Source organism: Natrix helvetica (assembly GCF_964273705.1).
Source record: "Natrix helvetica genome assembly, chromosome: 1".
NCBI lineage: Eukaryota > Metazoa > Chordata > Lepidosauria > Squamata > Natricidae > Natrix > Natrix helvetica.
This window is the reverse complement of record NC_138548.1, coordinates 376,412,565-376,435,603: the sequence shown is the minus strand read 5'-3', so window position 1 is coordinate 376,435,603 and position 23,039 is coordinate 376,412,565. Positions and strand designations below refer to the sequence as shown.

Below are 23,039 nucleotides of genomic sequence, written 5' to 3'. Positions count from 1 at the left end.
GCAGAGGAGTGGTGGACTCTTCTCATGAAATATTTCTGAGCTCGCTCGATTGTATTAATGTCTGATATATAATGTGGGTTCCAGACAGATGAGCTGTATTCAAGAATTGGTCTAGTAAATGTTTTGTATGCTCTGGTTAGCAGTGGATTCAGAATTTACTTATTTACCTTAACCCCCACCTACAGAGGTCATGCAATCAAACTGATATACAACACTAATAAAACTCATGCAAATACAAATATAAATTTAAATAAAACATCACCAAATACACACTCACTCACACACACACATATATAAACCAATACAATATATGAGGCAAAATATTAAGATAAAACCATTATAAAGTCATTATAACATGGTACCATAGAATTGCAATAGGGTGGATATTATAATTCAATATCAAAGGAAGCTAACGATGTAAGTGCTTCTGGTGAGGCTGCAATGAGATTTTCCCAGGTGCCTTGAAATTTTCTAAGGGGACATTCTTGTACTATATTCTCTCAGTGTAGTATATATGTATACTGAGAGCATACGCACCAAAGACAAATTTCTTGTGTGTCCAATCACACGGCCAATAAAGAATTGTATTCTATTCTATATTGTTTGTTGTGATGTCCTACAGGCCCTCTGCCCTTCCCCACTTAAAACTTTGCCTTAGTTCTGGCATGATATGCCCTGATTCTATTCAGATGACTCTATATTTAGATTCAGTTAACTTTATTTTTCTCCTATCGCATCAAAACGAATTTTTATCAGACTATCCAAAAAGGAAAAAGGTTATTGAACAAGATGATCTACTTCAGATTACAGTTGCCTGAAAATCTATTTCTTTTTCAACAAACTTAACTCAATAGATACGGAGAATAAAACAACTTACCTAAAGACAAGTCAGATATATATCTTCATGAAATTCTCCATTTATGGATGATCGCTATATTGCGGAGAAAAATAATTTATCCTTTTTCAAAGTACAATGACATTCAGCGTGAAAATGGACCGGAAAGACCAACAGGAGTAGGAGCAGGCAATGCACTTGCTGCTGTTCTGACTGTCAGGATCAGTGGCTGAAGACCGAAAGGAGCATCAAAGCTTAGGTGGTGGGCCTGGTGATCTTGCAGCTCTTCCTGACTGTCCAGCTCCCAAAGTTGGTGAACTGGGTGAGGGAGCAGAGACCAGATGGTGAGCCCGGCTGAAAGCTCCTACTGAGCCAGATAGAGGAGCAAAGGCAGCAAGTGAGAGATTCAAATTCTGGAAGGATCCCCTCAGGAGGGATCTGTTTCCATAACCACCTTGCCCAGTTTAAATGCAGGTTGCAACAATTGAAAAGAATTTGGTTACCTCCATTTTCAGTCCCATAGTTCCCCATCCAGATCTTTCCTCAGGAGGAAGGGGAATCCCATGCATCCCCCCCCCCAAATCCACCAACTTTACCATTGGTGTCTGAAGCCAAAAAGGAGCACAACAGTTCAGACAATGGTTCTAGTAATCTTGGAGTAATTCCTGGTCATCTTGCCTGCAGAGATGGAGAGTTGGGTCAGGCAACATGGGGCAAAAACCAGTTTCCTGGTGGTGATAGGAGCTGCTTTTTGGTCCCATCAGGAATTTTCTTTCAATTGTAGCCTGACGCTGTCTTGTTTGCAGGTGTCCCCCCATTGAAGCACTAAGCAGAGCTAAAATGTCCTGTGAGGGGGGGAAAAGGGAGGGGGGTTTAAAAATAAACAAAGTAGCAGAGCAAAAATGGCACATATGACCCAAAAAATGGAATTCAACCACACAGAAGAGAAAGAGAAACGACAAATAGTTTCAAAAGGAGCACGGAATATGAAGTAAAGCAGCCACATCTAATGCTGGCAGCGAAGGTAGCCCAATATTTGAAAGAACTTGCTTGACTGAGGACAACAAAATCCTTGTCTAGATAATTAAGGCCAATGGCTATGGTGGACTACCCGAGTTCCTCTGAGAAAACTTTACTAAAAAAATTATAAGAGTCAGGTCGGAGAAATTGATGTTCAAAAGGGAAAGTCGCTTGTTGGTGACGTAGAAATCAGGAGACAGGAATCAGGTTGATGGGAAAAGCACGGGACGGCACCTGAATCATCAGGCACTCCCAGAAGTTCCCTTTTTATTGTAACTCTTCTCCACACAGCAAAAGCTCATTGGACAACATAATACATTTGGCAAATGCTGATTGGTTAAATAAAAGCATGCTAGCCTCGTGAACAACTCATAGTATAGCTACGTGATTCACATGTTTACCGACTGAAGTCCTGTTTACTGACTGAATTCCTGTTGCCTGCTACGTGCCAAATCTATTGTTCCTTCTGATAAGGGAAGAGATTAGAAAGGAAGGAATGTGGACTTTAGTTTCCCCAGCGTGGTTTGCCAGCTACTGAGTTACTAATTACCTCCACATCACTGAGCTTGTTGATCAGAAAGGTCGGCAGTTCAGCAGTTCGAATCCCTAGTGCCGCGTAACAGGGTGAGCTCCTATTACTTGTCCCAGCTTCTGCCAACCTAGCAGTTCGAAGACACATAAAAATGCAAGTAGAAAAATAGGAACCCCCTTTGGTGGGCAGGTAACAGCATTCCGTGCATCTTCGGCGTTTAGTTATGCCGGCCACATGACCATGGAGTGGTCTTCAGACAGCGCTGGCTCTGGCTTTGAAACAGAAATGAGCACCACCCCCTAGAGTCGGGAACGACTAGCACATATGTGTGAGAGGAACCTTTACCTTTACATATATCAAGTCTCAGGATAGCAATGAACTATCATCTTTAGCTGTTGGATGGCAGCCCACTGACCTTCTTCCTGCCCTTTGAGTTACTCTGAATGTCCATCTCTCCTCAGGACTTTTCTTCATCTCTTTTAAGATCCAGGGCATTCAAACTGGCCTTTGTGCCTGGCTAATTTAGCTTCAATTTTGTCCACTTCACATACTACCAAGAGCCTAATAATAATATGAAGCATTCCCAAGAGGAATATTCCTTTTTAAATTTCTTTCTTGATTAAATCAACTTCATTTGCTATCTCTCCTCCTTCCTTCTGCTCCTTTTTGAAGGTGGCCATTTCCTCGCCCTCGGAACAGACTCGCTTCTTGGCTGTTGAGCATTTTCTGAGGTAACTTGTTCTAGAATGTTCATCCTCTCAACTGTTTTTTCTACCCACATACTTGATTCCTTTCAGTAATTGTATTTCTTTCCCTCAGGAGCTTCATTCTGGCTTTTGGGGAAGGAGTCCCAGTGTCCCCTCAGATGGGGGTGCTTCAGGCCTCAGTTGAGGGGGTGAAGGGCACATGACATGGTTATGTAACTTGCTAACTAACTTAGTTACTCTGCATTTTAATTTGATTAATTTTCTCTCTTTTAAAATGACGTTCGGGTTTATTAGCTTTGAACATTCCTAAACTGATAAACAGGCTGGAGACTAGCTCCAGATAAGAAAAAAGTTTGTTAGTACAAATTGGGGATCTGTTTTATATCTTTCGTGAACTCCAAACAACCTTTTCCCCTTACAATTTACTCCCCTTCTGACTCAGACCTCATTTTAATGAACATGTATGATACAATGAGATGCAAATAGGTAACATGTTTGACTACTGTAACTGACGCTGTCAGCATTCCATCTACCTGCTCAACCCGAATGGGACAAGCTAGAGGTTTTGTGCGCATGCCTAGCTGCTTTACAATCAACATGCTGATTAAACATCAAGTGCAGCCAGTGTCCACGACTGCTTCAAGTTCCCCTTCCACCCCCGTTTCGGGTACTTGGAGCTTGGCTTGGAAGGCGAAGGGACAGATGGGTGCATAAAACAAACAGACATAGACACACACAATGCATAAAAATCATCCTCCAGTTACATACAGTATGTCGATTGGTTACAAAGCTTTGTGCTTCCTCACAATAGTCCTCGCATTCATTTGACTATAACTGTTATTACATCCTTTTATATAAAATTTAAAGTAAATCTATATTATGGCATTTCATTACATCCTCCTAAAATCATCCCATAATATTACATCTTTATACCATATTCTATATAAAAATTGTTTATATTTAATAACAAGGCTTTTAAAACTCCTCTCCGTGGTCCTCACTTACAATTTGTATAAAGTTTCATATTATCAATCTGGTGTATATATATATATATATATATATATATATATATATATATATATATATATATACGCATTATTATCATTGTTACTCATTTATTTGACTATAACTATTATCACTCCATTTTGTACATAATACTCTAAATTTAACTTAATCTAACTTAATTTTTATTATGACCTTTCATTACATCATCCTGTGTCCTTCCAGTAGTAGTGCAATCTTATATCTCTTGCCATTTGTAGTATTAGTGTTCTGATTGCTTTCTTGGTAAGTCTTATATGGACTTCTCTTAGCAACTTGTTGCTCATTGCATATCTTGTAAAAACTCGAAACCCTCCACTTGTTCCTTCCGTCAGATTGCCTATGGTTATCACCAATGCTTCTGCCAAAATTTCTTTCATTACTTCTGTCAAATTTTCTCCCTTTTCTTCTTCTATATTTTGAGGTCTGGAATAGAGTTCCAATCCGTCGATCTCCCCTTTCCATATTCCACTCTTGCCATTTCTAACCACACTCAGTTTATTGCCAAAATCAATTTTCTTATTTCTTTGTTCAACTTTTTTTTCAATTTTTAGAACTCTGTCCTCAACTTTCATCATCGTTTGATAAGTATCCTCAATTTTTCCATCTATTTTTCCTGTTCTGTGTTCTATATTCTCCATTCTCTTCTCAATATTCTCTGTTGTTACTAGTATTTTTTGAATTTCTAGCATAATCATTTGCAATATTAATGTTTCTTTTTCATGTTGCGCCATTCTTCCAACTTATAAACACTGCCACTATAACATCCAAGGCTTTTTTGTTAAATTTCAAGCAAGTTCATTATAATCTTTCAAGTCAAGGCTTTCTCTTTACGCCAGTGGATCCACTGGGTGGACTCTTCATCACCTTAGGTTGAGGATCAGTTTTCTGAAGTTGTTGGCCCAAATGACTCTTTTCTGGTGGCATCTGGGGCCTTCTCTTTACCGCGCTGGCAGTTGGTGCTCACGTTTGTGATATTGGGGCTGGAACCAGACACTCTAACTCTCTGTGGTCAAGATGACAGCACCGATGGCCTTTTATTGGCCCCCACGAGGGAAGGAACCCAGTTACATCTCATCACCTTGTTCCGCTATCCATCCTGCAGCTTCCCCCTCATTCATCCCTTCTTCCATTGTCGAGAACAGTTCTCTGTCGGAAGGTAGGGTAAGAACCTGTTGGGGCATTGGACTCGGTGGTGAGGTCAATCCCTGGGTTGGCCACTGCCCAGTTATCTGATATGGTGCCATCTGCTGAAAGAGAGCAGGTGCCCACTGGCATCTCTCCCATCCATGACCTGGGAAGAAAGCCCATTCCGGAGTTGCTTGATTCACAGGTTGCAGCCCAAACATCAGTTGCTGGCTAGGGGAAGATATGGCCCAAGCCCCTTTCTGCTGGTTGGGTTGAATTCCCCATGTTAGTGGCCAAGCAGGCAGCCACGGATATCTCTCCCATCCATGACGTGGGAAGAAAGCCCAATTTGGTGGTGCTTGATTCACAGGCTGCAGCCCAACCATCAATGGCTGACTAGTGAGAGATGCTGGCCAAATCCCTTCCTCCTGGCTGGGTTTAATTCCCCATGTTTGTCTGCGACTCAGCTCAGGGTAATGGGTCATTTCACTTGTTGCTGTGTGGAAGGAGTAAACATCTCCACTCCAGTCCATTGCAGCCTTTGCTAGGGAAGATGGGAGGAATTTTCACTCACGTTTGGTTGCACAAGTTGGTCTGGGAGGCTCCAATCATCTTGTTGAATACTGGGTGATTGTTCTTGCCCTCTCCAGCCGTGTGTAGAATTAGTCTTTTCACCCTCCTCCGGCTGCATCTTTCCAGATGCTATAAATCTTCAAAGTTCCTCCTGCACAAATACCTTTGCAGCTTGGAAGATTTGCGGAGAAGCAACTCATCATTAACTTTACCATTTTCGTGGCTGGTAAACACAGCTCGCTCCAACCCCCCTTTCGTGTGGGGGACAAAGTTTTTGTATCTACCAAACACATAAGATTAAGAATGCTTCGCAAGAAATTGGGCCCAAAATTTCTAGGTCCATTCCCAATAGTGAAGTGTAACCCAGTTACAGTTCAACTCAGTCTACCCAGAATTCTAGGGAAGATTTACCCAGTATTTCATTGTAGTTTTTTGAAACCAGTAATTGGGTCCAGCATAAGATCATCCACCCAATCTCCCCCTCCTCCTGTATAGAAGGGGAGACACATTATGAGGTGAAAAAAATATTAGACTTGAGGTTATATAGGGGCCGCTTACAATATTTAGTGCATTAGAAGGGGTACTCTTTGTTCGAAGCTACTTGGGTGAAAAGCTGGGACCTAAAAGCGGATAAGTTAGTAAAACAATTCCATGAAGTTTCCCAATAAGCCAAAGCCCCCCCCCCGGGGGGGAGGGGAGAGAGGTGGTTAATTTTGTTATGTTAACTTTTATGTTATTCTTTTTTCAGGAAACGTTTTTCTTTTGAGAAGAGGCCACCTGTCAGGCCTGCAGCCAGTTCCTTTTAGGATCTTTGGCCTGCCACACTCTCTCTTATTTTACTATGCAATTTCATTAGTGGGGAATTGGGAGGGGGAATAGTAAGGAGTAGAATGTGTTGTTGTCAAAATAAAAAATTCCTTTCTAGAAGCTCAAGGTCATCTTTTGTCTCTGCATCTCTGAGCCCGACTGGAACTGGATGGGCGGAACTGCCAGCGTGACAGTGGAAGATTGGACCATGTGATGGACTTGTGGGTGTGGGGGCAAGATCTTGAACTTTCAACTGGGTGGAAAACCCGGAAGCTTTCAGATTCGGGTTTTCCACAGATGTGCCAACATGTCTCTCTTAATAAATTGGAAGTTTGAGGAAAGCTTTGCCTTGGACTCTGATTTAATTTTGGGTGATATTTGGAATGCTGACACACACTGTGGCTCAGTGGCTAAAGCGCTGAGCTTGTCAATCAGAAAGGTTGGCAGTTCGGTGGTTCGAATCCCTAGTGCCGCGTAACAGAGTGAGCTCCCATTACTTGTCCCAGCTTCTGCCAACCTATAGTAGCAGTTCGAAAGCATGTTAAAAAAATGCAAGTAGAAAAATAGGGACCACCTTTGGTGGGAAGGCAATAGCTTTCCGTGCACCTTCGGCATTTAGTCATGCCAGCCACATGACCACGGAGACGTCTTTGGACAGTGCTGGCTGTTCAGCTTTGAAACGGAGCTGAGCACACACACCCTAGAGTCGGGAACAACTAGCACATATTTGCGAGGAGAAGCTTTACCTTTAACTGATTTCCTATATAAAGGGGAGCTTGCTTATATCCTGTCCAACCAACATTTCTCTTGCATTTTCTTGGTTGTGTAAACTATAAAAAGGAATAAAACATGGGGCTCGGGGTTCTCCTTTTTCATAGGGAGATGAACAAAATGTGTGTGCATCTCCCTATGCATGTTTGAAGTATTATGACTTGTTTGTTTTCTCTCTCTCTCTCTCTCCCTCCCTCCCTTTTTTTTGCACCAATGAGTTTGTGAGCATTTACACAAACATGTTTTCCTCCAACGGTGCACCTGCGCATCCAACCATGCGACCTTCATATTGGGAAAAGAATGATTTTTCTTTCCCCTATAATTATCACGATCAGACCACTTCTTTTATTCTTGCCGAAAACCCAAGGGCTGTTGCATTTGTTTGTTTAGCCTCCTTTCCAGAATGGCCTTGGGTTTCAAGCCAGTTTAAAAATACCAGAATGGAGCACAAAGGAATATCTTGAAGTTGGCTCGAAAACGTTGGCAGAAGCCTCCATTTCCTCCCAGTCCCTGGGAATTTGTGACAAGAGTTTAAGGCAGGGACATCTGTCTGTATGAATGTGTGTGAAGTAAGCTTGCTCTCCATTTAACATTTCCAGTTGGACTGAAACCTTGTCCTGCTTTTGAAGGTTGTGTGTGTTGGGCTGGTGGGGTTGCTTGCTCCTTGGTATAGTGTTCAGCAGAGTTTCACATGTCAGTACAAGCTTTAGCAAATAGTCTTTTAATTTCCTGGGTCAGATTAAAGGCTATTTTGAGACTAGTACTACAATACCCATATTGTACATATTATTTCGGAGCCCAAATCTTTGTCTCCGGTATAATAAAGGGTCTTTCAACCTTGGCAACTTTAACTCAACCCCCAGAATTTTCCTGCCAGTACTGGAATTCTATTCTATTTAGTCTTGAAGACAAAACATAAGTTTATAATGTTTTAGATTTTATATTTTGTGTTTTTAACAAAATGTGATGCAAACGTGCCATATGATAAATAATAAACCTCAGTAGTAGGAAATCTTTTGGCTCCCTGCTTTGTCATCTTTTGCTCTTCTTCCCCTGAGCCTTCAGCTTCCACTGCCAGAACCAAAAAGAGATAAGAGCAAAATGCAAAATTATCAGGGATTGAAAATATTTTCCATGTCCGAGCCAAACAGAACAAGAACCACATGATAAATGTTCTCTAGAAATAACCCAGATGGAGATTGCTGGGAGCAGACATTTAGATCTGCTGGTTTAGTTCCATTTTTATTTCCTTTCCAAGAAACTTCAAGATTCTTTGCAGAATGAGAATAGGCTGATCATTTTATTAATGCATAATATATCAAGAATTCATGTATGACAAGCTTTTTCTCACTACAGAGGAAATTAAGTAGAAATAGTCCCAGAACAGAGTAATATACCAGCAGTGCAAACTTCAACCCTTTAAGTTTAAGCTGCCATGAGATTGAATTGTTACTCAATTCTGTGTTGTTGTTGTTGTTTTTTGATGCAGCACTTCAAATTCGTCTCTGTTTTTTATCAGGGGGCAGCGTGCAGATTAAATGATGTGATGCCCACAGTATTAAAGTTATTAGATTGAATGCTAAAGAATTGCTTTTAAAAGCACCATAAAGGTATTAATAGAATAACAGCATAGAATAGCAGAATAACAGAGCTGGAAGGGACCTTGGAAGTCTTTTGCTCAAGCAAAAAAACCCTACACCATTTCAGATATGTGGTCCTATTCAGTCCATTTCAAACATACAACTGATTCATATTAATTATTTGATTGCTGATTTCTGCCCCAACTTTTCACTAGAGTTTAAGGTGGTGTTTATAGCAGGGCTTCCCATTATTTTCTATTTAATGGCAGCTTTGCAGAGTAGGCTGAAAAACTGTGACTGGCTCACAGTCATTGGGTGAATTTCAGTTATGATAAGAAGAACCAACGGTGGGAAAATTTCAGTTTAGTTTGTTCCAGTACATGAAAAGTTTATCCTTACTTCCAGATCAGGGGTGAAATCCACTTACCTTTGCTACCAGTTCGGTAGCAATGTGAGCGTGCACCTCCGCACATGTGCAGGACCTTCTGTGTATATATAGAGCATCAAAATGATGCCCGGGTAGGTGGGCAGAGTCTGCTACTGAGTACACCTGCAAAGGTAAGTGAACAGCAAGGGGGGGAAATCTGCTGTGCCATGTGATTTAGATTAGCTAGAAAGCTGGAGATCCTGCTTTCTAGCTAATATCAATCGCACATCACAGCTGATCGTTGGAAAAACCAGTTCACCTAAACTGGTAGCATTTTTTTTTACTACCTGTTCGGGCGAAGCAGTAGCATTTTTACTACTGGTTCGGGCGAATCAGTCTGAACCGGTAGCATTTTACCCCTGATCCAGATCAGAACAAGCACAGACACCACTCGATTCAGTGAAGTAACAACCATAACAACAATAATACAACTTTGCTTATTATTAATGATCAGCAAATACAAAAAGTGGGAAAATTCAGCTGGAAAAATGGGACAAAAGGTAAGCCAAAAAAAATAGTGAGGGAGAGAATAACATAAACACAAAGCAAGAATTTATATTGCAGTATCTGTAAGATAACGTAATGTCCCCCAGAATTTTCTAGCTATGCTGGCTGGAGAATTCTGGAAGTTGAAGTCCATACATCTTAAAATTGCCAAGGTTGAGAAACACTGGTCTGTATTTATGAGTGTACAAATATCTTAAAAGACGTAAGACTTTTTAGAGCTGCTGGAAACTATCCATATGTGGAATTAGCATTGTAAAGAGAGCAATCTTTGATTATTCTAGTTTTCCTTTCACAGCCCACCCCAGAGAGTTTCAAGGAATTGCTGGAAGTAAATGCACTTTCCTTCCTATTCAGGGGCAGAGTTGCATTTATCTTCCCTCCCTCATCACAACTTGGCTGTCCTGCTAAGAATGAATTTGCCTGTGGGTTCTCCAGTCCTAATCCAGCCCTTCAATCATTACATTACACCAGGTCTCTCCAGTGTATTATTAAAGATAAAGAAAACTTTGAGTTTGGCTTGAATCCAGGTGTCCATATGGACCTCTCAAGGTGTTTTTTTTTTTTTACAATACTACAGGAGTGATTTCCATGTAAACCTTTAACAGATTAACAGAGTTGGAAGGGACCTTGTAAGTCATCTATTCCCTCCCCCCAAAGCAAGAGATCCTACACCATTTCTGACAAATGGCAGTCCAATCTCTTCTTGAAAGCCCCCAGTGACAAAGCTCCCACAACTTCTGAAAGCAACTTCTGTTCCATGGGTTGATTGTCCTCACTGTCAGAAAAAAAATTCTCCTTATTTCCAGGTTGAATCTCTCCTTGATCAGTTTCCATCCATTATTCCTTGTCTGGCCTTCAGGTGCCTTGGAAAATAGCTTGATCCCTTCCTCTCTCTGATGCTCACTTTTCTTCCTGTAATTGAAGTCCACACATCGTAATGTGGCCAAGGTTGAAAAACACTGTTCTAGAATGATGTTTTTGATTCCCTAGCCAAATCTAGGGAGTTTCTGATGATTTCCCATCTACGTATTCCTACAACTCTAGCACTAAATGGGACAAGGAAAGCCCATCCTATCCATTGCCACATTCAGGATTATCTTTACCAGATTTCAATATTTTTGGAAGTCTCTCTTGGAAGACTTTGATTGAATGACAAACTACCCTATGACATGACAGCCTGTTCCATTGGCTAAGTCAAACATTTGGCTTCTTCATAATCAATCAGTTAACGAAGCGTTGCTACCTTGCTGAGACTGTTTACTGCAAAAAAAGAAAAAAAAACCACAACCCAAACACGTTCTTTGTTCTTGAAATATCTTCCTTCTTGTGAAGAATTGGTGGGCTCCCATCTGGGGCAACGAAGGCAAGGCAGTGACAACGGTGGGAAAGGAGGTGACTTTATGCCACCATGGTCCCTCTCTCCTTCCTCTTCCTCTTCCTGCTTTGGCTGCTGCCCACAGCATCCTACAGAGCCCTGAGGGCAAAATGCCCATTGAATCTAGTCCAAGATGGACACACGGCTGTGAATTACTACAGACCTGGAAGCTACATCATAAGCGGCATCGTCTCTCCAAAAATTGGTTTCTTCGAGCCGTTCGTCTTCTCCAAGCCTTCTCAATTGAAGCTTTATAGGTAATGTTGCACCTGTGGAATGGTTGCGCCAAGAGTATGCTTTTGTGTAACTGTGCATGAAATTATTTGCTGGGAGGGGGGGAATAGAGCTTTAATGGAGGGAAATTCTTAGATTTACTTCCTTCATTGAGGAAAGTGTATTTTTCCTCCTGGGGGACCTCCCCCCCCCATATTCACCCAACATCCAAATTTTAATTTTATTTATTTATAAAATTTATTGGCCACCATCTTACCTCAAATCAACGGCGAGATTCACTTACCTTCCCTACTGGTTTACAAAAGTTTGCGTGTGAGCAAAGCAAGCACCCACCCTGTCTGCATATGTGCAGTGCTCATGTATTAATGTAGGGACAGGTGGGCGAAGCCTCCTGCAGCAGCTGCTACCAGTTCTCCTGAACCGGAGAGAACTGGCTGAATAGCACATCTGCCACAGATGTGTGGTAACTATCACTTAACTGTGGTAAATTTGTGGTTCCTGCCTCTGATGTCTCATTATTTTAATGTTGTCTGTATTTTTTTTTCTAATGTAGCAATCAGAGAGGCCTTGTTAATCCACATCTCAGTTGATACGTTAGCTAGAATTTTCCAATGTTAGACAATTAGGCTAAAAACGAGTCTTCCCCTACAAAACTTCCTGTGACCCCTTCTTTTATTAAGGGAATCGGATCTTTTTTCAGATTTTTTCCTGAGGAAGCCTGAAAACTAAATGCTGTTGCTTTAAGGAACTAATTCATTTGATTGATGCGCTGTCAAATCAGTCTTGACTCTTAACAATCACCTAGATAGATTTTCTCCAAAGATCCTATCCTTCAAGGTTGAGAAACATTTCTGTAGATTAGAGCATAGGGGAAAAAAAGCTGTGAATTTTACTAGGACTGGAATGACAATCTGATCATCTACCTATACCTATATTTTTGGCAGTGAGTCAAAAATGAGATTTTGGCATGTGCTCTCCTTCTGGTTTGCCATTCAGGAGATCAGTCAGAATTCTGAGTTCTCACCAAATATCACCCTGGGCTACAATCTCTACGAGAACTACTCTGATAAAAGAATCACTTCTGATGCTGTGATAGATCTGCTCGCTGGTGGGAAAAGCAGTACCCCCAACTTCAGCTGCGGGAAACCAAATCCTCTGCTTGCTGTTTTGGAACGGGCTGACTCTGAAATCTCCAACCAAATCGCCACTCTTCTGGGCATCTACAAAATCCCACAGGTAGAAATTGGCATACTGTCAGGCTTGTCCCAGCTTGGGCATTTAGGAAAGAAAGACCCTCGACTCCATTTATAGTGAAAGGTATAGCTTTTACTAAAGCCAAGTGGTTACAGCATAAGCAAAGCTGGATCTGAATATTCCTGCTCAAAACCTGCCTTTCCCCCATTCCCTGGACCCTCACCCTTTGACCAGTTCATGAATGTCCAATAGTATTTGAATTCTGTGTCTTGGTAACAACTGATTTAGCACCTCTTTGGTATAGTTTCAATTCCATTCACATGCTCATGTCCTTGGATGCTCTGGTCCGTTGCTGATTGGCACCTCTGATTCCTGTCATCCCTCCCTCCTTACATTCCCTTCCTCCATCCCTCCTGCATTTTATGGCAGGATGCCAGTGAAGCAAAGCAGGCTGAAGTGTTTACGATGGCAGACCTGACAAATACTATTCAAAACACTATACAAGAGGACAGCAATCAATTGTGTAGGTTTTAATTTTGTGACTTCTCCAGGCTAGGGAAAAAAGATAAGCTCCCAATAAGCTTATAACTGTTTTTCAAAGAAATAAAAACGGAGGCGTTTTTGCCTTCCCCCAGTCTCCAGAAGCACTATGCAGGCTTCAGCAGGGATGGGGGAAGAGAAAAATGCCTCCATTCTTTGCAAAAAATGGCCCCTTTTCTGCCCATTTTTTGTAAAAACGGGGGCATTTTTCCCTTCCCCCAGCTCTGCTGAAGCCTGCAGAGTGTTCCTGGGGGCCAGGGAGGACAGCAACTTTTTTTTCTTACTCGGTAGTTTGCAGGTGCTCCCTTAGCTCCGGCGAGGTTAGAGCCCACCCCCCCATCAATTTTTTTCGCCACAGTTTCAGTGGGCAAGGCTTGGTGAGGGGGTCATGTGGCTGAGTGTGCAAGAGTGATGTCAAGTTGGCCACACCCATTCAGTCACATGCACCCCCATCTAACCATTGAACCGGTAGTAAAAAAAATTGAAACCCATCCCTGGTCTAATAGGACAGAAAATGACTGTCCCAAGGCTCTCTTTCTCAAAACAATTTGATTTCCAAGCAGTTATCCACCCCTAATTGGAGGTAGAAAGACAGTTTGGTGTAGTGGTGTAAGACATCACACAGATTGGCACAAAATGGCACAAATCCAGTTAAGTGACTTTGGGCCAGTCCTGGTCACTTGTTTCTAGGAAGAAGAAACCATTTCCAAAAATATGGCCAGGAGACAGTGCTGACTCCCTTCTTCCATGTATCGAGGCCAAAAAGATGGTCTTTCTCATTGTGTTCCTTTGTCGTTGTTCATTTTTCAATTTTCTTCCTTTTTTTCCTAAAATTTTTATTGTTTTAATTAAACAAGAACACACACAAAAAAAGAATCATCCTTCATTACATCTTGTAGAAAGCTTGTCGATTGGTTACAAATAGATTTCGTGCGTTACTACCACAATCATTATTTATACTTCCTTCATATTGAATTGTACATTTTAATTCAAAAATCTTTATGTATTTTACTATCAATGTACCACCATTCTCATTTAACTAGAATTATTTAAACATGCTTTTATCTGGAATCATTTGTATTTAAAGACACAACCACCTACTGGCGTTCATTAACTCTTCCAATAAACCTCCAATAGTTACCCTTTTATAACATATTCTGAAAAAAAATCAATTAATAAGATATCTAAAAATCCCCCCCTTCCCCCCCCAACTCACTATTTAAGGCTTATATCTAATTGCTTTTACCAATGCCAACACATGTAGAAATTGTTAAACATTATCTTCCTTTTTATTATTGTTGGCCGCTGGAGTGACAAGATAGGCAGCAAATAAATTTAACTAACTAAATAAATAATAAACAAGCAGTGTGTTGGCCAAGTGGTGAAGACGCTCGCCTCCCACTCAGAAGGTTGAGAATTCAATCCTAGGAGTTACAGATGTTTCTCTATCAGGACACAAAGAGAAAATACCTGCTGTGAACTCCGCATAGCCATTAGGAAGGACAGACGGCCAGTAAATCCTCAGCTCCATCCAGTCGCCATGACTCTGTCCTGAATTAAGGGATTACAGGGTCATAAAAGGGAGTAAAGAGAGGAATCAAATAAATACATAAATACACTATAATAGAAGTTACAGATTGAAATAAGAACAAATGGAGAGCAATGTTAAACAATACTCTTTTTTAAAATGAACTCATAAAATTTGAATCTTTGTCCCAATGGTATTTTTATTTTTGTTTTCTTTTGGTTTTTTTTTTGTTTAGGTTAGTTATGGACTGGCTCCTTCTCTTCATAGTGAAAAATCTCAATTCCCCTTTTTTTACCGCATGGTTCCGAAAGAAGAAACCCAGTACGAAGGGATTGTCCGACTGCTCCTGCATTTCGGATGGACATGGATTGGCTTGTTTGCTCCCGATAGTGCCAATGGAGAAAGGTTCACTAGGACATTGGCCTCCATGCTGATCCAGAATGACGTTTGTGTTGCCTTCTCGAAACGATATTCCCGCATGATTTCCAACACAAGGACATTCCACACTGTACCAACTACCCTGTGGAAGCAAGTCAATGTATTTTTATGTTACGCAGGCACAGACTTTGCTTTTGGTCCAATTATCCATTTTCATCAAATCTTCAACAGCAACTTCGATTCAAAAGTGGGAAAAGTCTGGGTCACCACAGTTGTGTGGGACATCAAGTTGATCTTGGCTTATTCACCTTTTTTATTCCAGGACATCCAAGGTTCCTTTTCCTTAGACAGGTCAAGCAGAAGGGCAACATTAGACTCTTATGAGCCCCGTTCCTTCTTCCTGGAAACATTTTGGAAAGAAGCATTCTCCTGCTCCTACTCCAAGCTGGGTCTCTCGGTGAAAGGTTGGAGAAGATGCAAGGAGAATGGGAATGTGGAGACCTTACCTCCCCGGGAGCTGGAAAGAGTCCTCTCCCAAGACAGATACACCATTTACAACACTATTAAAATTGTGGTACGGAGTTTACAGATTGCCCTTCTGTCCAGATCCAGGAGGAACCCGGGGTTAAGTGAAAATAAGTTGGACGCTTCCAGCTTACAACCATGGCAGGTATTCTCCTCAACCTATCTCCCTCCAAAGAAGCTCACTTTACAAAGAGTTCTTCTGACTTGCTTATCATTCCTAGAATGTGTGGGTAGTCCTCGACTTACAACCATAAGGGTTTCCTGCCTAGGCAGGGGGTTGGACTAGAAGACCTCCAAGGTCCCTTCCAACTCTACTATTGTATTGCATTGTACTTTACTTTACTTTTTACTTTTATTCATATTTCTAGACCGCCTCCTCTCCCAAAAGGGACTCGGGGCGGTGTACAGTCAATGGAATACATAAAAAGAATACATAAATAAACAAATACTTAAATATTTAAATACTTAAATAATTAAATGCTTAAATGCTTAAATGCTATTGTATAATGCAGGGGTGTCCAAACTTGGGAACTTTAAGACTTGTGGACTTCAACTCCCAGAATTCCCCAGCTAGCATGGCTGGCTGGGGAATTCTGGGAGTTGAAGTCCACAAGTCTTAAAGTTCCCAAGTTTGGACACCCCTGGTATAATGGAACCTGCCAATTACACCTGTAATTCCGGTTGGTCGTAAAGCAGTTCACCCATGTGATTTTGCAACCTTTTTTGCAGCAACCGTTAAGTGAATGTTGCTGTCTTAAAGTGAGCTCATTGTTCGCTATGGAACACTTTTGCCAAAAATGGGAAGAAAATGTTGGTTTTCCGCAAAAGAAGACATGTTGCCATGGAAATTTAGCAAAGGGCTAAAAATGTGGGCCAGTTGGCAAGCAATCGAGGGCTACCTCTACATAATTTTATGAAAAATGACATTATTTCATTGTGACAATTTGACTGTGTTCGCACAGCTGGCTAAATTCCAACAGATAAAAATCAAACGACAATAATTACACAATATGCTAAGAGTTTGGCTTAGGGCAACAGCCCCCAACCAGGGGTGGGCTGTTGGGGATTTGCACAGGTTCGGGAAATCTGCCCAGTTTGGCGAACCCCCAAATGCCACCCCTGGCTGGGTCTGCCCGCCCCACCCCTCCCCTCCCAGGATCATGTGGCCCATTCATCCTGCAAGGTAAGTGCAGAGCCTGAACGGAGGCTCAGGGAAGGGGGGGGGGGGGGGAACGGGCTTACCGGAGGTTCCAGAAATCCAGAAACAGGCCCTTTTCTGGCCTCTGGGGGGCCTCTGGAGCCTGGGGGAAGCATTTTTTGCCCTCCCAGAGGCCCGAGGAAAGCCTCCAGAGCCTGGGGAGGGTCAAAAACACCCACCCCTGCCGTGATGCAGGAGGCCTACTAGGCCATGCCCACCATGGCCATATCCACCCAGCAACAGGGGAGCAAACCCATTGCTGCAATTTTTGAAGCCCACCCCTTCCCCCAACCTTTTGGGCACCAGGGACTAGTTCCATGGGAAGAGGTTTTCCTGTGGACCAGAGGGGGCAATGGTTTTGTGTGCTGTCTGCATCCCGCAGATGGGGTTTTGCTTGTTTACGCAACCCAGTTTCTGGCATGCTGTAGACTGGTGCCGGTCCACAAACTGGAGGTTGGAGACCCCCCGGCTTAGAGTATGGTGTAAACCTAGCTATTTAAGTTAGGAGATCCAAATTGAAGGTGGCAGTACTTACCAATCTGGGCCTGGTTTCAAAATATAGTTATATAGTAATAGATTTGTGTTGTCCCTCAGTGGGAGACCACGAGAAAAACTCTGAGCGATAGGCTAGACCTGGGCATCAAAAAACATAGTGGAAGAAATCAGCAGCAAGCCTCTTTCACAGAGTTGTCAAAGGAAATGACCCATGTTCATGAAGTTAGAAGGAGTTGTTGAGCTCAGTTTACTGTGATTTTAACTTATTGGAATGTGGTGGAGGAATCACCAGCTAAAGGAGAAGGGGGAATAAAGAAGCGTTCCAGCACGGAGTCATTCCATGAGAGGAAACGACACAAGCTAGACTAATGAAGCTTTTTTTCTACGGATTCCCAAGTCAGTCTGGTGAGATTCCTGTAAAACAGGTGATCAACAATAAGGAATCTGCTTTGGCCCATTCACAGAGTTGTTCCAGTTCCTTGCGTCTGACAGTTTCTTCTTATTGCTGTATGCCGCCCAGAGTCAGTCCATGTAAATCTCTTAAATAAATTAGCAATAGACTTACAACATCATTTGACTCCAGAGGTGGATTGCTACTGGTTCGCACCAGTTCAGGTGAGTCGATAGTGGTATTTTAGCCTTAGTCGCTCGAACCTGCAGTGATCCAGGCTGGCCATGCCCCTGAACCGGTTCCCCGTTCGGCAATGCCGTTGCCGGCATGTTTTTTACTCATTTTTTCATGTTCTGGCGCATACGCAAAGCGCACATGAAGCAAACCAGCAGCAACCCCATCAGCAACCCACCCATGGTTGACTCTACTTGTCAGAAGCCAATTGTGAAGCTCACAAATGGTGACCACATTAGTGATCGTGAGACACTCTGATGGTTGTCAATGCTGCTGGTTGTGAAGCACAGTCAAAGATGCTGCAACACTCGTATGTGCAAGGACCACTCATAAAGGTTCCTGTTTTAGTACTATTGAAACTACTAATGGTTGCTAAACAGGGCAACCATTAAGCGAGGTTTACCTGTAATTCAGCAAGCAAGTGCTGCATGAACCAGCCTTCTGGAGATCTGTGATCTCCAAAAATCCCTCTCCCTTTGTTTTATAATAGGACATGAATCTCCTCTTGTCTTCTCTGCCTTTCCAGCTTCACTCTTTCTTAAGAGTGATCCAGTTTTCAAATGATTCTTCAAGCGGGCTCTACGTAGACAAGGATGGTGAATTGACGGCCAATTTTGACATTATGAACTGGGTGCAGTTTCCCAATCGGACTCACGGCAGAGTGAAAATTGGGAGCATAGAGAAGGCAGTGGATGCCGGATTCAAGTTCACGATCCATCCTGAGGCTATTTTATGGCCCTTGCAGTTTAATAAGGTAGAGAGCAACAAAGATGATTAGGGGACTGGAGGCTAAAACGTAAGAAAAACGGTTGCAGGAACTGGATATGTCTAATCTGATGAAAAGAAGGACTAGGGGAGACATATGGCAGTCTTCCAATATCTCAGGGGTCACCACAAAGAAGAGGGAGTCAAGCTATTCTCCAAAGCACCTGAGGGCAGGAGAAGAAGCAATGGGTGGAAACTAATCAAGGAGAGAAACAACTTACAATTAAGGAGAAATTTCCTAACAGTGAGAACAATTAATCAGTGAAAAGACTTGCCTTGTTGCTTAAGATGCTGCAATGGTTGTAAGCGTGAAAATGGTTGTAAGTTACTTTTTTCAATGCCATTGTTGTGGTGCAGTGGTTAGAATGCAGTACTGCAGGCTACTTCTGCTGACTGCCAGCTGCCAGCAGTTCGGCAATTCGATTCTCACTGGCTGAAGGTTGACTCAGCCTTTCATCCTTCCAAGATTGATGAAATGAGGATTCAGATTGTTGGAGGCAATAGGCTGCCTGTGTAAACCGCTTAGAGAAGGCTGTAAAGCATTGTGAAGCGGTATACAAGTCAAATTGCTATTGCTATTGTAACTTGGAATGATCAGTAAATAATTGGTTGTAAGTCAAGGGCTACCTATGTCATACAGAAGTCTTTGCCATTGCCTTCTTCCAGAAGTCCAGGTGGTCCCCCAAAAATGTGCCTAACCCAGTTTAGCTTTGGAGATTATCCAAGGTTTCCATTGTTGTACCACCTATTGATGCCAATTGTGAGATAACAACCGCAGGTCTTTCCAACCCAGTTATTGGCACGCTGACTGGAAAGGCTAGGAGTCACAGTTCTGCATCTGGAAAACACCAGTTTTGAGAAGGATGATAGATGCTAAGAGCTGCCAGCTAGAATTCCATTCCGTAGACCAAGATTTCATGTAATGTTTTATTCTGGATGTATCTTGTCTCTGTTATTAGATCACACCTTATTCCAGGTGCACCAAAAGCTGTAGGACTGGCTACGCCAAGGCAGCTCGAAAGGGGCAGCCTATCTGCTGCTATGATTGTGCTCCCTGCCCAGAAGGGACCATTTCTACTCAGGAAGGTAGGTAGCTCCGATACACAGCTCCTTCCTTTGAGAGAAAGGACAAGAATGCCCTTAGAGAGCCTCTAAATAAGCCTGTTACTCAACCTTGGTAACAAAGGTGGTATTCAGCAGGTTCTGACCAGTTCTGGAGAACTGTTAGCGGAAATTTTGAGTAGTTCGGAAAAACGGTAAATACCACCTCTGACTGAACCTGCCCCCATCTGTACTCTGCCTCCCAAGTCCCAGCTGATTGGGAGGAAATGGGGATTTTGCAGTATCCTTCCCCTGGAGTCAGGTGGGAATGGAGATTTTACAGTATACTTCCCCTGGAGTCAGGTGGGAATGGAGATTTTACAGTATCCTTCCCCTGGAGTGGGTGGGAATGGAGATTTTACAGTATCCTTCCCCTGGAGTGGGTGGGAATGGAGATTTTACAGTATCCTTCCCCTGGAGTGGGTGGGAATGGAGATTTTACAGTATCCTCGTCCTGGAGTGGGGTGGGAATGGAGATTTTACAGTATCCTTCCCCTGGAGTGGGGTGGGAATGGAGATTTTACAGTATCCTCGTCCTGGAGTGGGTGGGAATGGAGATTTTACAGTATCCACCCCCTGGAGTGGGTGGGAATGGAGATTTTACAGTATCCTTCCCCTGGAGTGGGGTGGGAATGGAGATTTTACAATATCCTTCCCCTGAAGTGTGGTGGGAATGGAGATTTTACAGTATCCTTCTCCTGCCACGCCCACCAAGCCACGCCCACAGAACCGATAGTAAAAAAAAATTGAATCCCACCACTGCTTGGTAACCTTTACGATGAATGGACTTTAGCTCCCAGAATTCCTCAGCATACTGGCTAGAGAATTCTGGAAGTTGATGTCCACAGATCTTCAAATTGCCAAGATTGAGACACACTATTGTAGAAACTTCTCATTTTTTTCAAACGTTGAGTTTTTTCAGGATAGTATTAGATTTTTGGACTTATAGTTCTCCTTAGTGAAGGAAAAAAGCACACCATTTTCAGAAGTTTAATTCCACCCAGATGGTACTGACACACTGCCTTGCTGTACTCCAGCTACTACTTGGAAGGTTTCCCCCCCAAAATACAACTAAATCATTCATAGCATCAATTGAAGTGAATATAAATAACAATGAGAGATTCCTTATCAAAGTTGGTGACTTTAGTCTGTATACCTATAAGTATTCTGAATACAGTGGTACCTCAGAACTTGATTAGTTCAAAACTCCTCAAATTTGGTTCCAAATGCATTTCGATGCAAAAATGTTATCTTGGTACTCATTTGTTTGGTACTCATTACATTGTGATGGGACAAGGGGGACAACCACAGAGAACAAGCAGGAAGTTGGCCATGCCGGGAAGGTCTCTGCAAAAGGGGGGTGGCCACAGAAGGTGGAAAGGAAGTCGGCCATGCTGGGAAAGTCACTGACATAGGAAAATGGACAGACAGGAAGTCCTTACCAGCTGAAACAAAAGGCCATGTGGTTAACTCACTTAGTTTGTTTGGTACCTGTTGTTCTGAGTACTCATCATGGCTTCCTGAACCAATTAACAATGAGTACCAAAATATTCCTAAAATAGTTTGCACCTCCCTATTTCCAGAATGTTTCTTCAAGTTTCCATTCTGACCTGGTGATCTTCTATCAAAGGAACAATGGGCACCAATCGTGGTTAGCTTTTCTGAGCTGAACTAAAGTTACCTAGATGCTGTCATCTGCTGTGACAATTAAAGCAAATTTTATTGCAGATCTTACTGGGCTAGCACGCAACACTGAAAATGGTCTCTTTTTTCCTCTTTAGATGCAGATGTTTGTATCCTGTGTGGGAACTATCAGCATCCAAACAAGGCTCAAGATCACTGTGTACCTAAGATTATATCTTTTCTCTCTTACAATGAAAATTTAGGGATTATCCTTGCTTCCTTTGCAGTGTTCTTGTCCTTAGCCACAGGGTTTGTGTTGGGAATTTTCATTAAATTCCTAGAAACTCCAATTGTCAAAGCCAACAACCGGGACCTCTCTTATATACTCCTTGTCTCTCTTCTGCTTTCCTTCTTGTCCTCCTTCCTCTTCATTGGTAAACCGAGCAAAGTCACCTGTCTCCTCCGACAAACAGCCTTCAGCATCATCTTCTCAATTGCTGTCTCTTCTGTCTTGGCCAAAACAATCATGGTGGTGCTGGCTTTCCTGGCCACAAAGCCAGGGAACCAGGTAAGAAGATGGCTGGGGAAGATTTTAAGCAACACCATTGTCCTTTCTTGCTCCATTGTCCAAGTTGTTCTCTGTGCAATTTGGCTGGGCTCTTCGCCCCCCTTTCCTGACTCTGATATCAACTCTCAACCTGGAGAAATCATCCTGCAATGTAACGAAGGCTCTCTTGTCATGTTTTATGGCGCTCTCGGCTACATGGGCTTGCTGGCTGCCATCTGCTTTTTGGTGGCTTTTCTAGCTAGGAAGCTGCCTGGGACTTTCAATGAAGCCAAGTTGATCACATTCAGCATGCTGGTCTTCTGCAGTGTTTGGGTTTCCTTCATACCCACCTACTTAAGCACCAAAGGGAAATACATGGTGGGCGTGCAGATCTTCTCCATCTTGGCCTCCAGTGCTGGGTTGCTGGCCTGCATTTTTCTTCCTAAATGCTATATTATTTTACTGAGGCCTGGTTTAAATACAAAAGAGCAACTTATGATAAAAACAAGCCACGCAGTGTAATCCTTAGTAGCAGGCATATGTCAGAATCTGGTCTAGCAATACAATTTATCTTTAAGTAGAAAGCACTTTAAGAAAAGCAATCTAGAATGAAGGAGAAATTTCCTGACAGTTAGAACAATTAATCAGTGGAAGGCAGTGATGGGATTCAGCCAGTTCGCGCCTATTTGGGAGAACCGATTGTTAACTTTCTAAGCAGTTCGGAGAACCGGTTATTGGAAGAAATCTCCTTTTGTTTTTTCCCACTTTACAGGGCTAATCCTGTAAGGAAGGCAGGAAGGAAACATTCTGGTGTTGTTTCTAGCCTAATCTTTATTGCCCTGCTTACAGAAACTGCCTTTCCGGTTAACCCTTGTTACATTGTAACAGATCAACCTGAGTGATGTTAAGTTGGCCATGCCCATCCAATCACATGATCACCGAGCCCCACCTATCCAGATGGCCATTAGGGCAGAGAACCGGTT

At 42.5% G+C, this 23,039-nt stretch overlaps 1 protein-coding gene across 1 annotated transcript; it reads left to right on the top strand.

Moving 5' to 3' along the window:
- Window positions 1-9,909: 9,909 nt before the first annotated feature.
- On the top strand, window positions 9,910-22,578 carry LOC309382792 (vomeronasal type-2 receptor 26-like; the record flags this gene model as incomplete). Its single annotated transcript, XM_081934662.1, has 6 exons — window positions 9,910-9,921; window positions 12,534-12,773; window positions 15,035-15,847; window positions 18,547-18,774; window positions 19,745-19,871; window positions 21,668-22,578. The coding sequence occupies 6 exons, from the start codon at window positions 9,910-9,912 to the stop codon at window positions 22,576-22,578; spliced, it is 2,331 nt and encodes a 776-aa protein (XP_081790788.1).
- Between the last annotated feature and the right edge of the window lie 461 nt (window positions 22,579-23,039).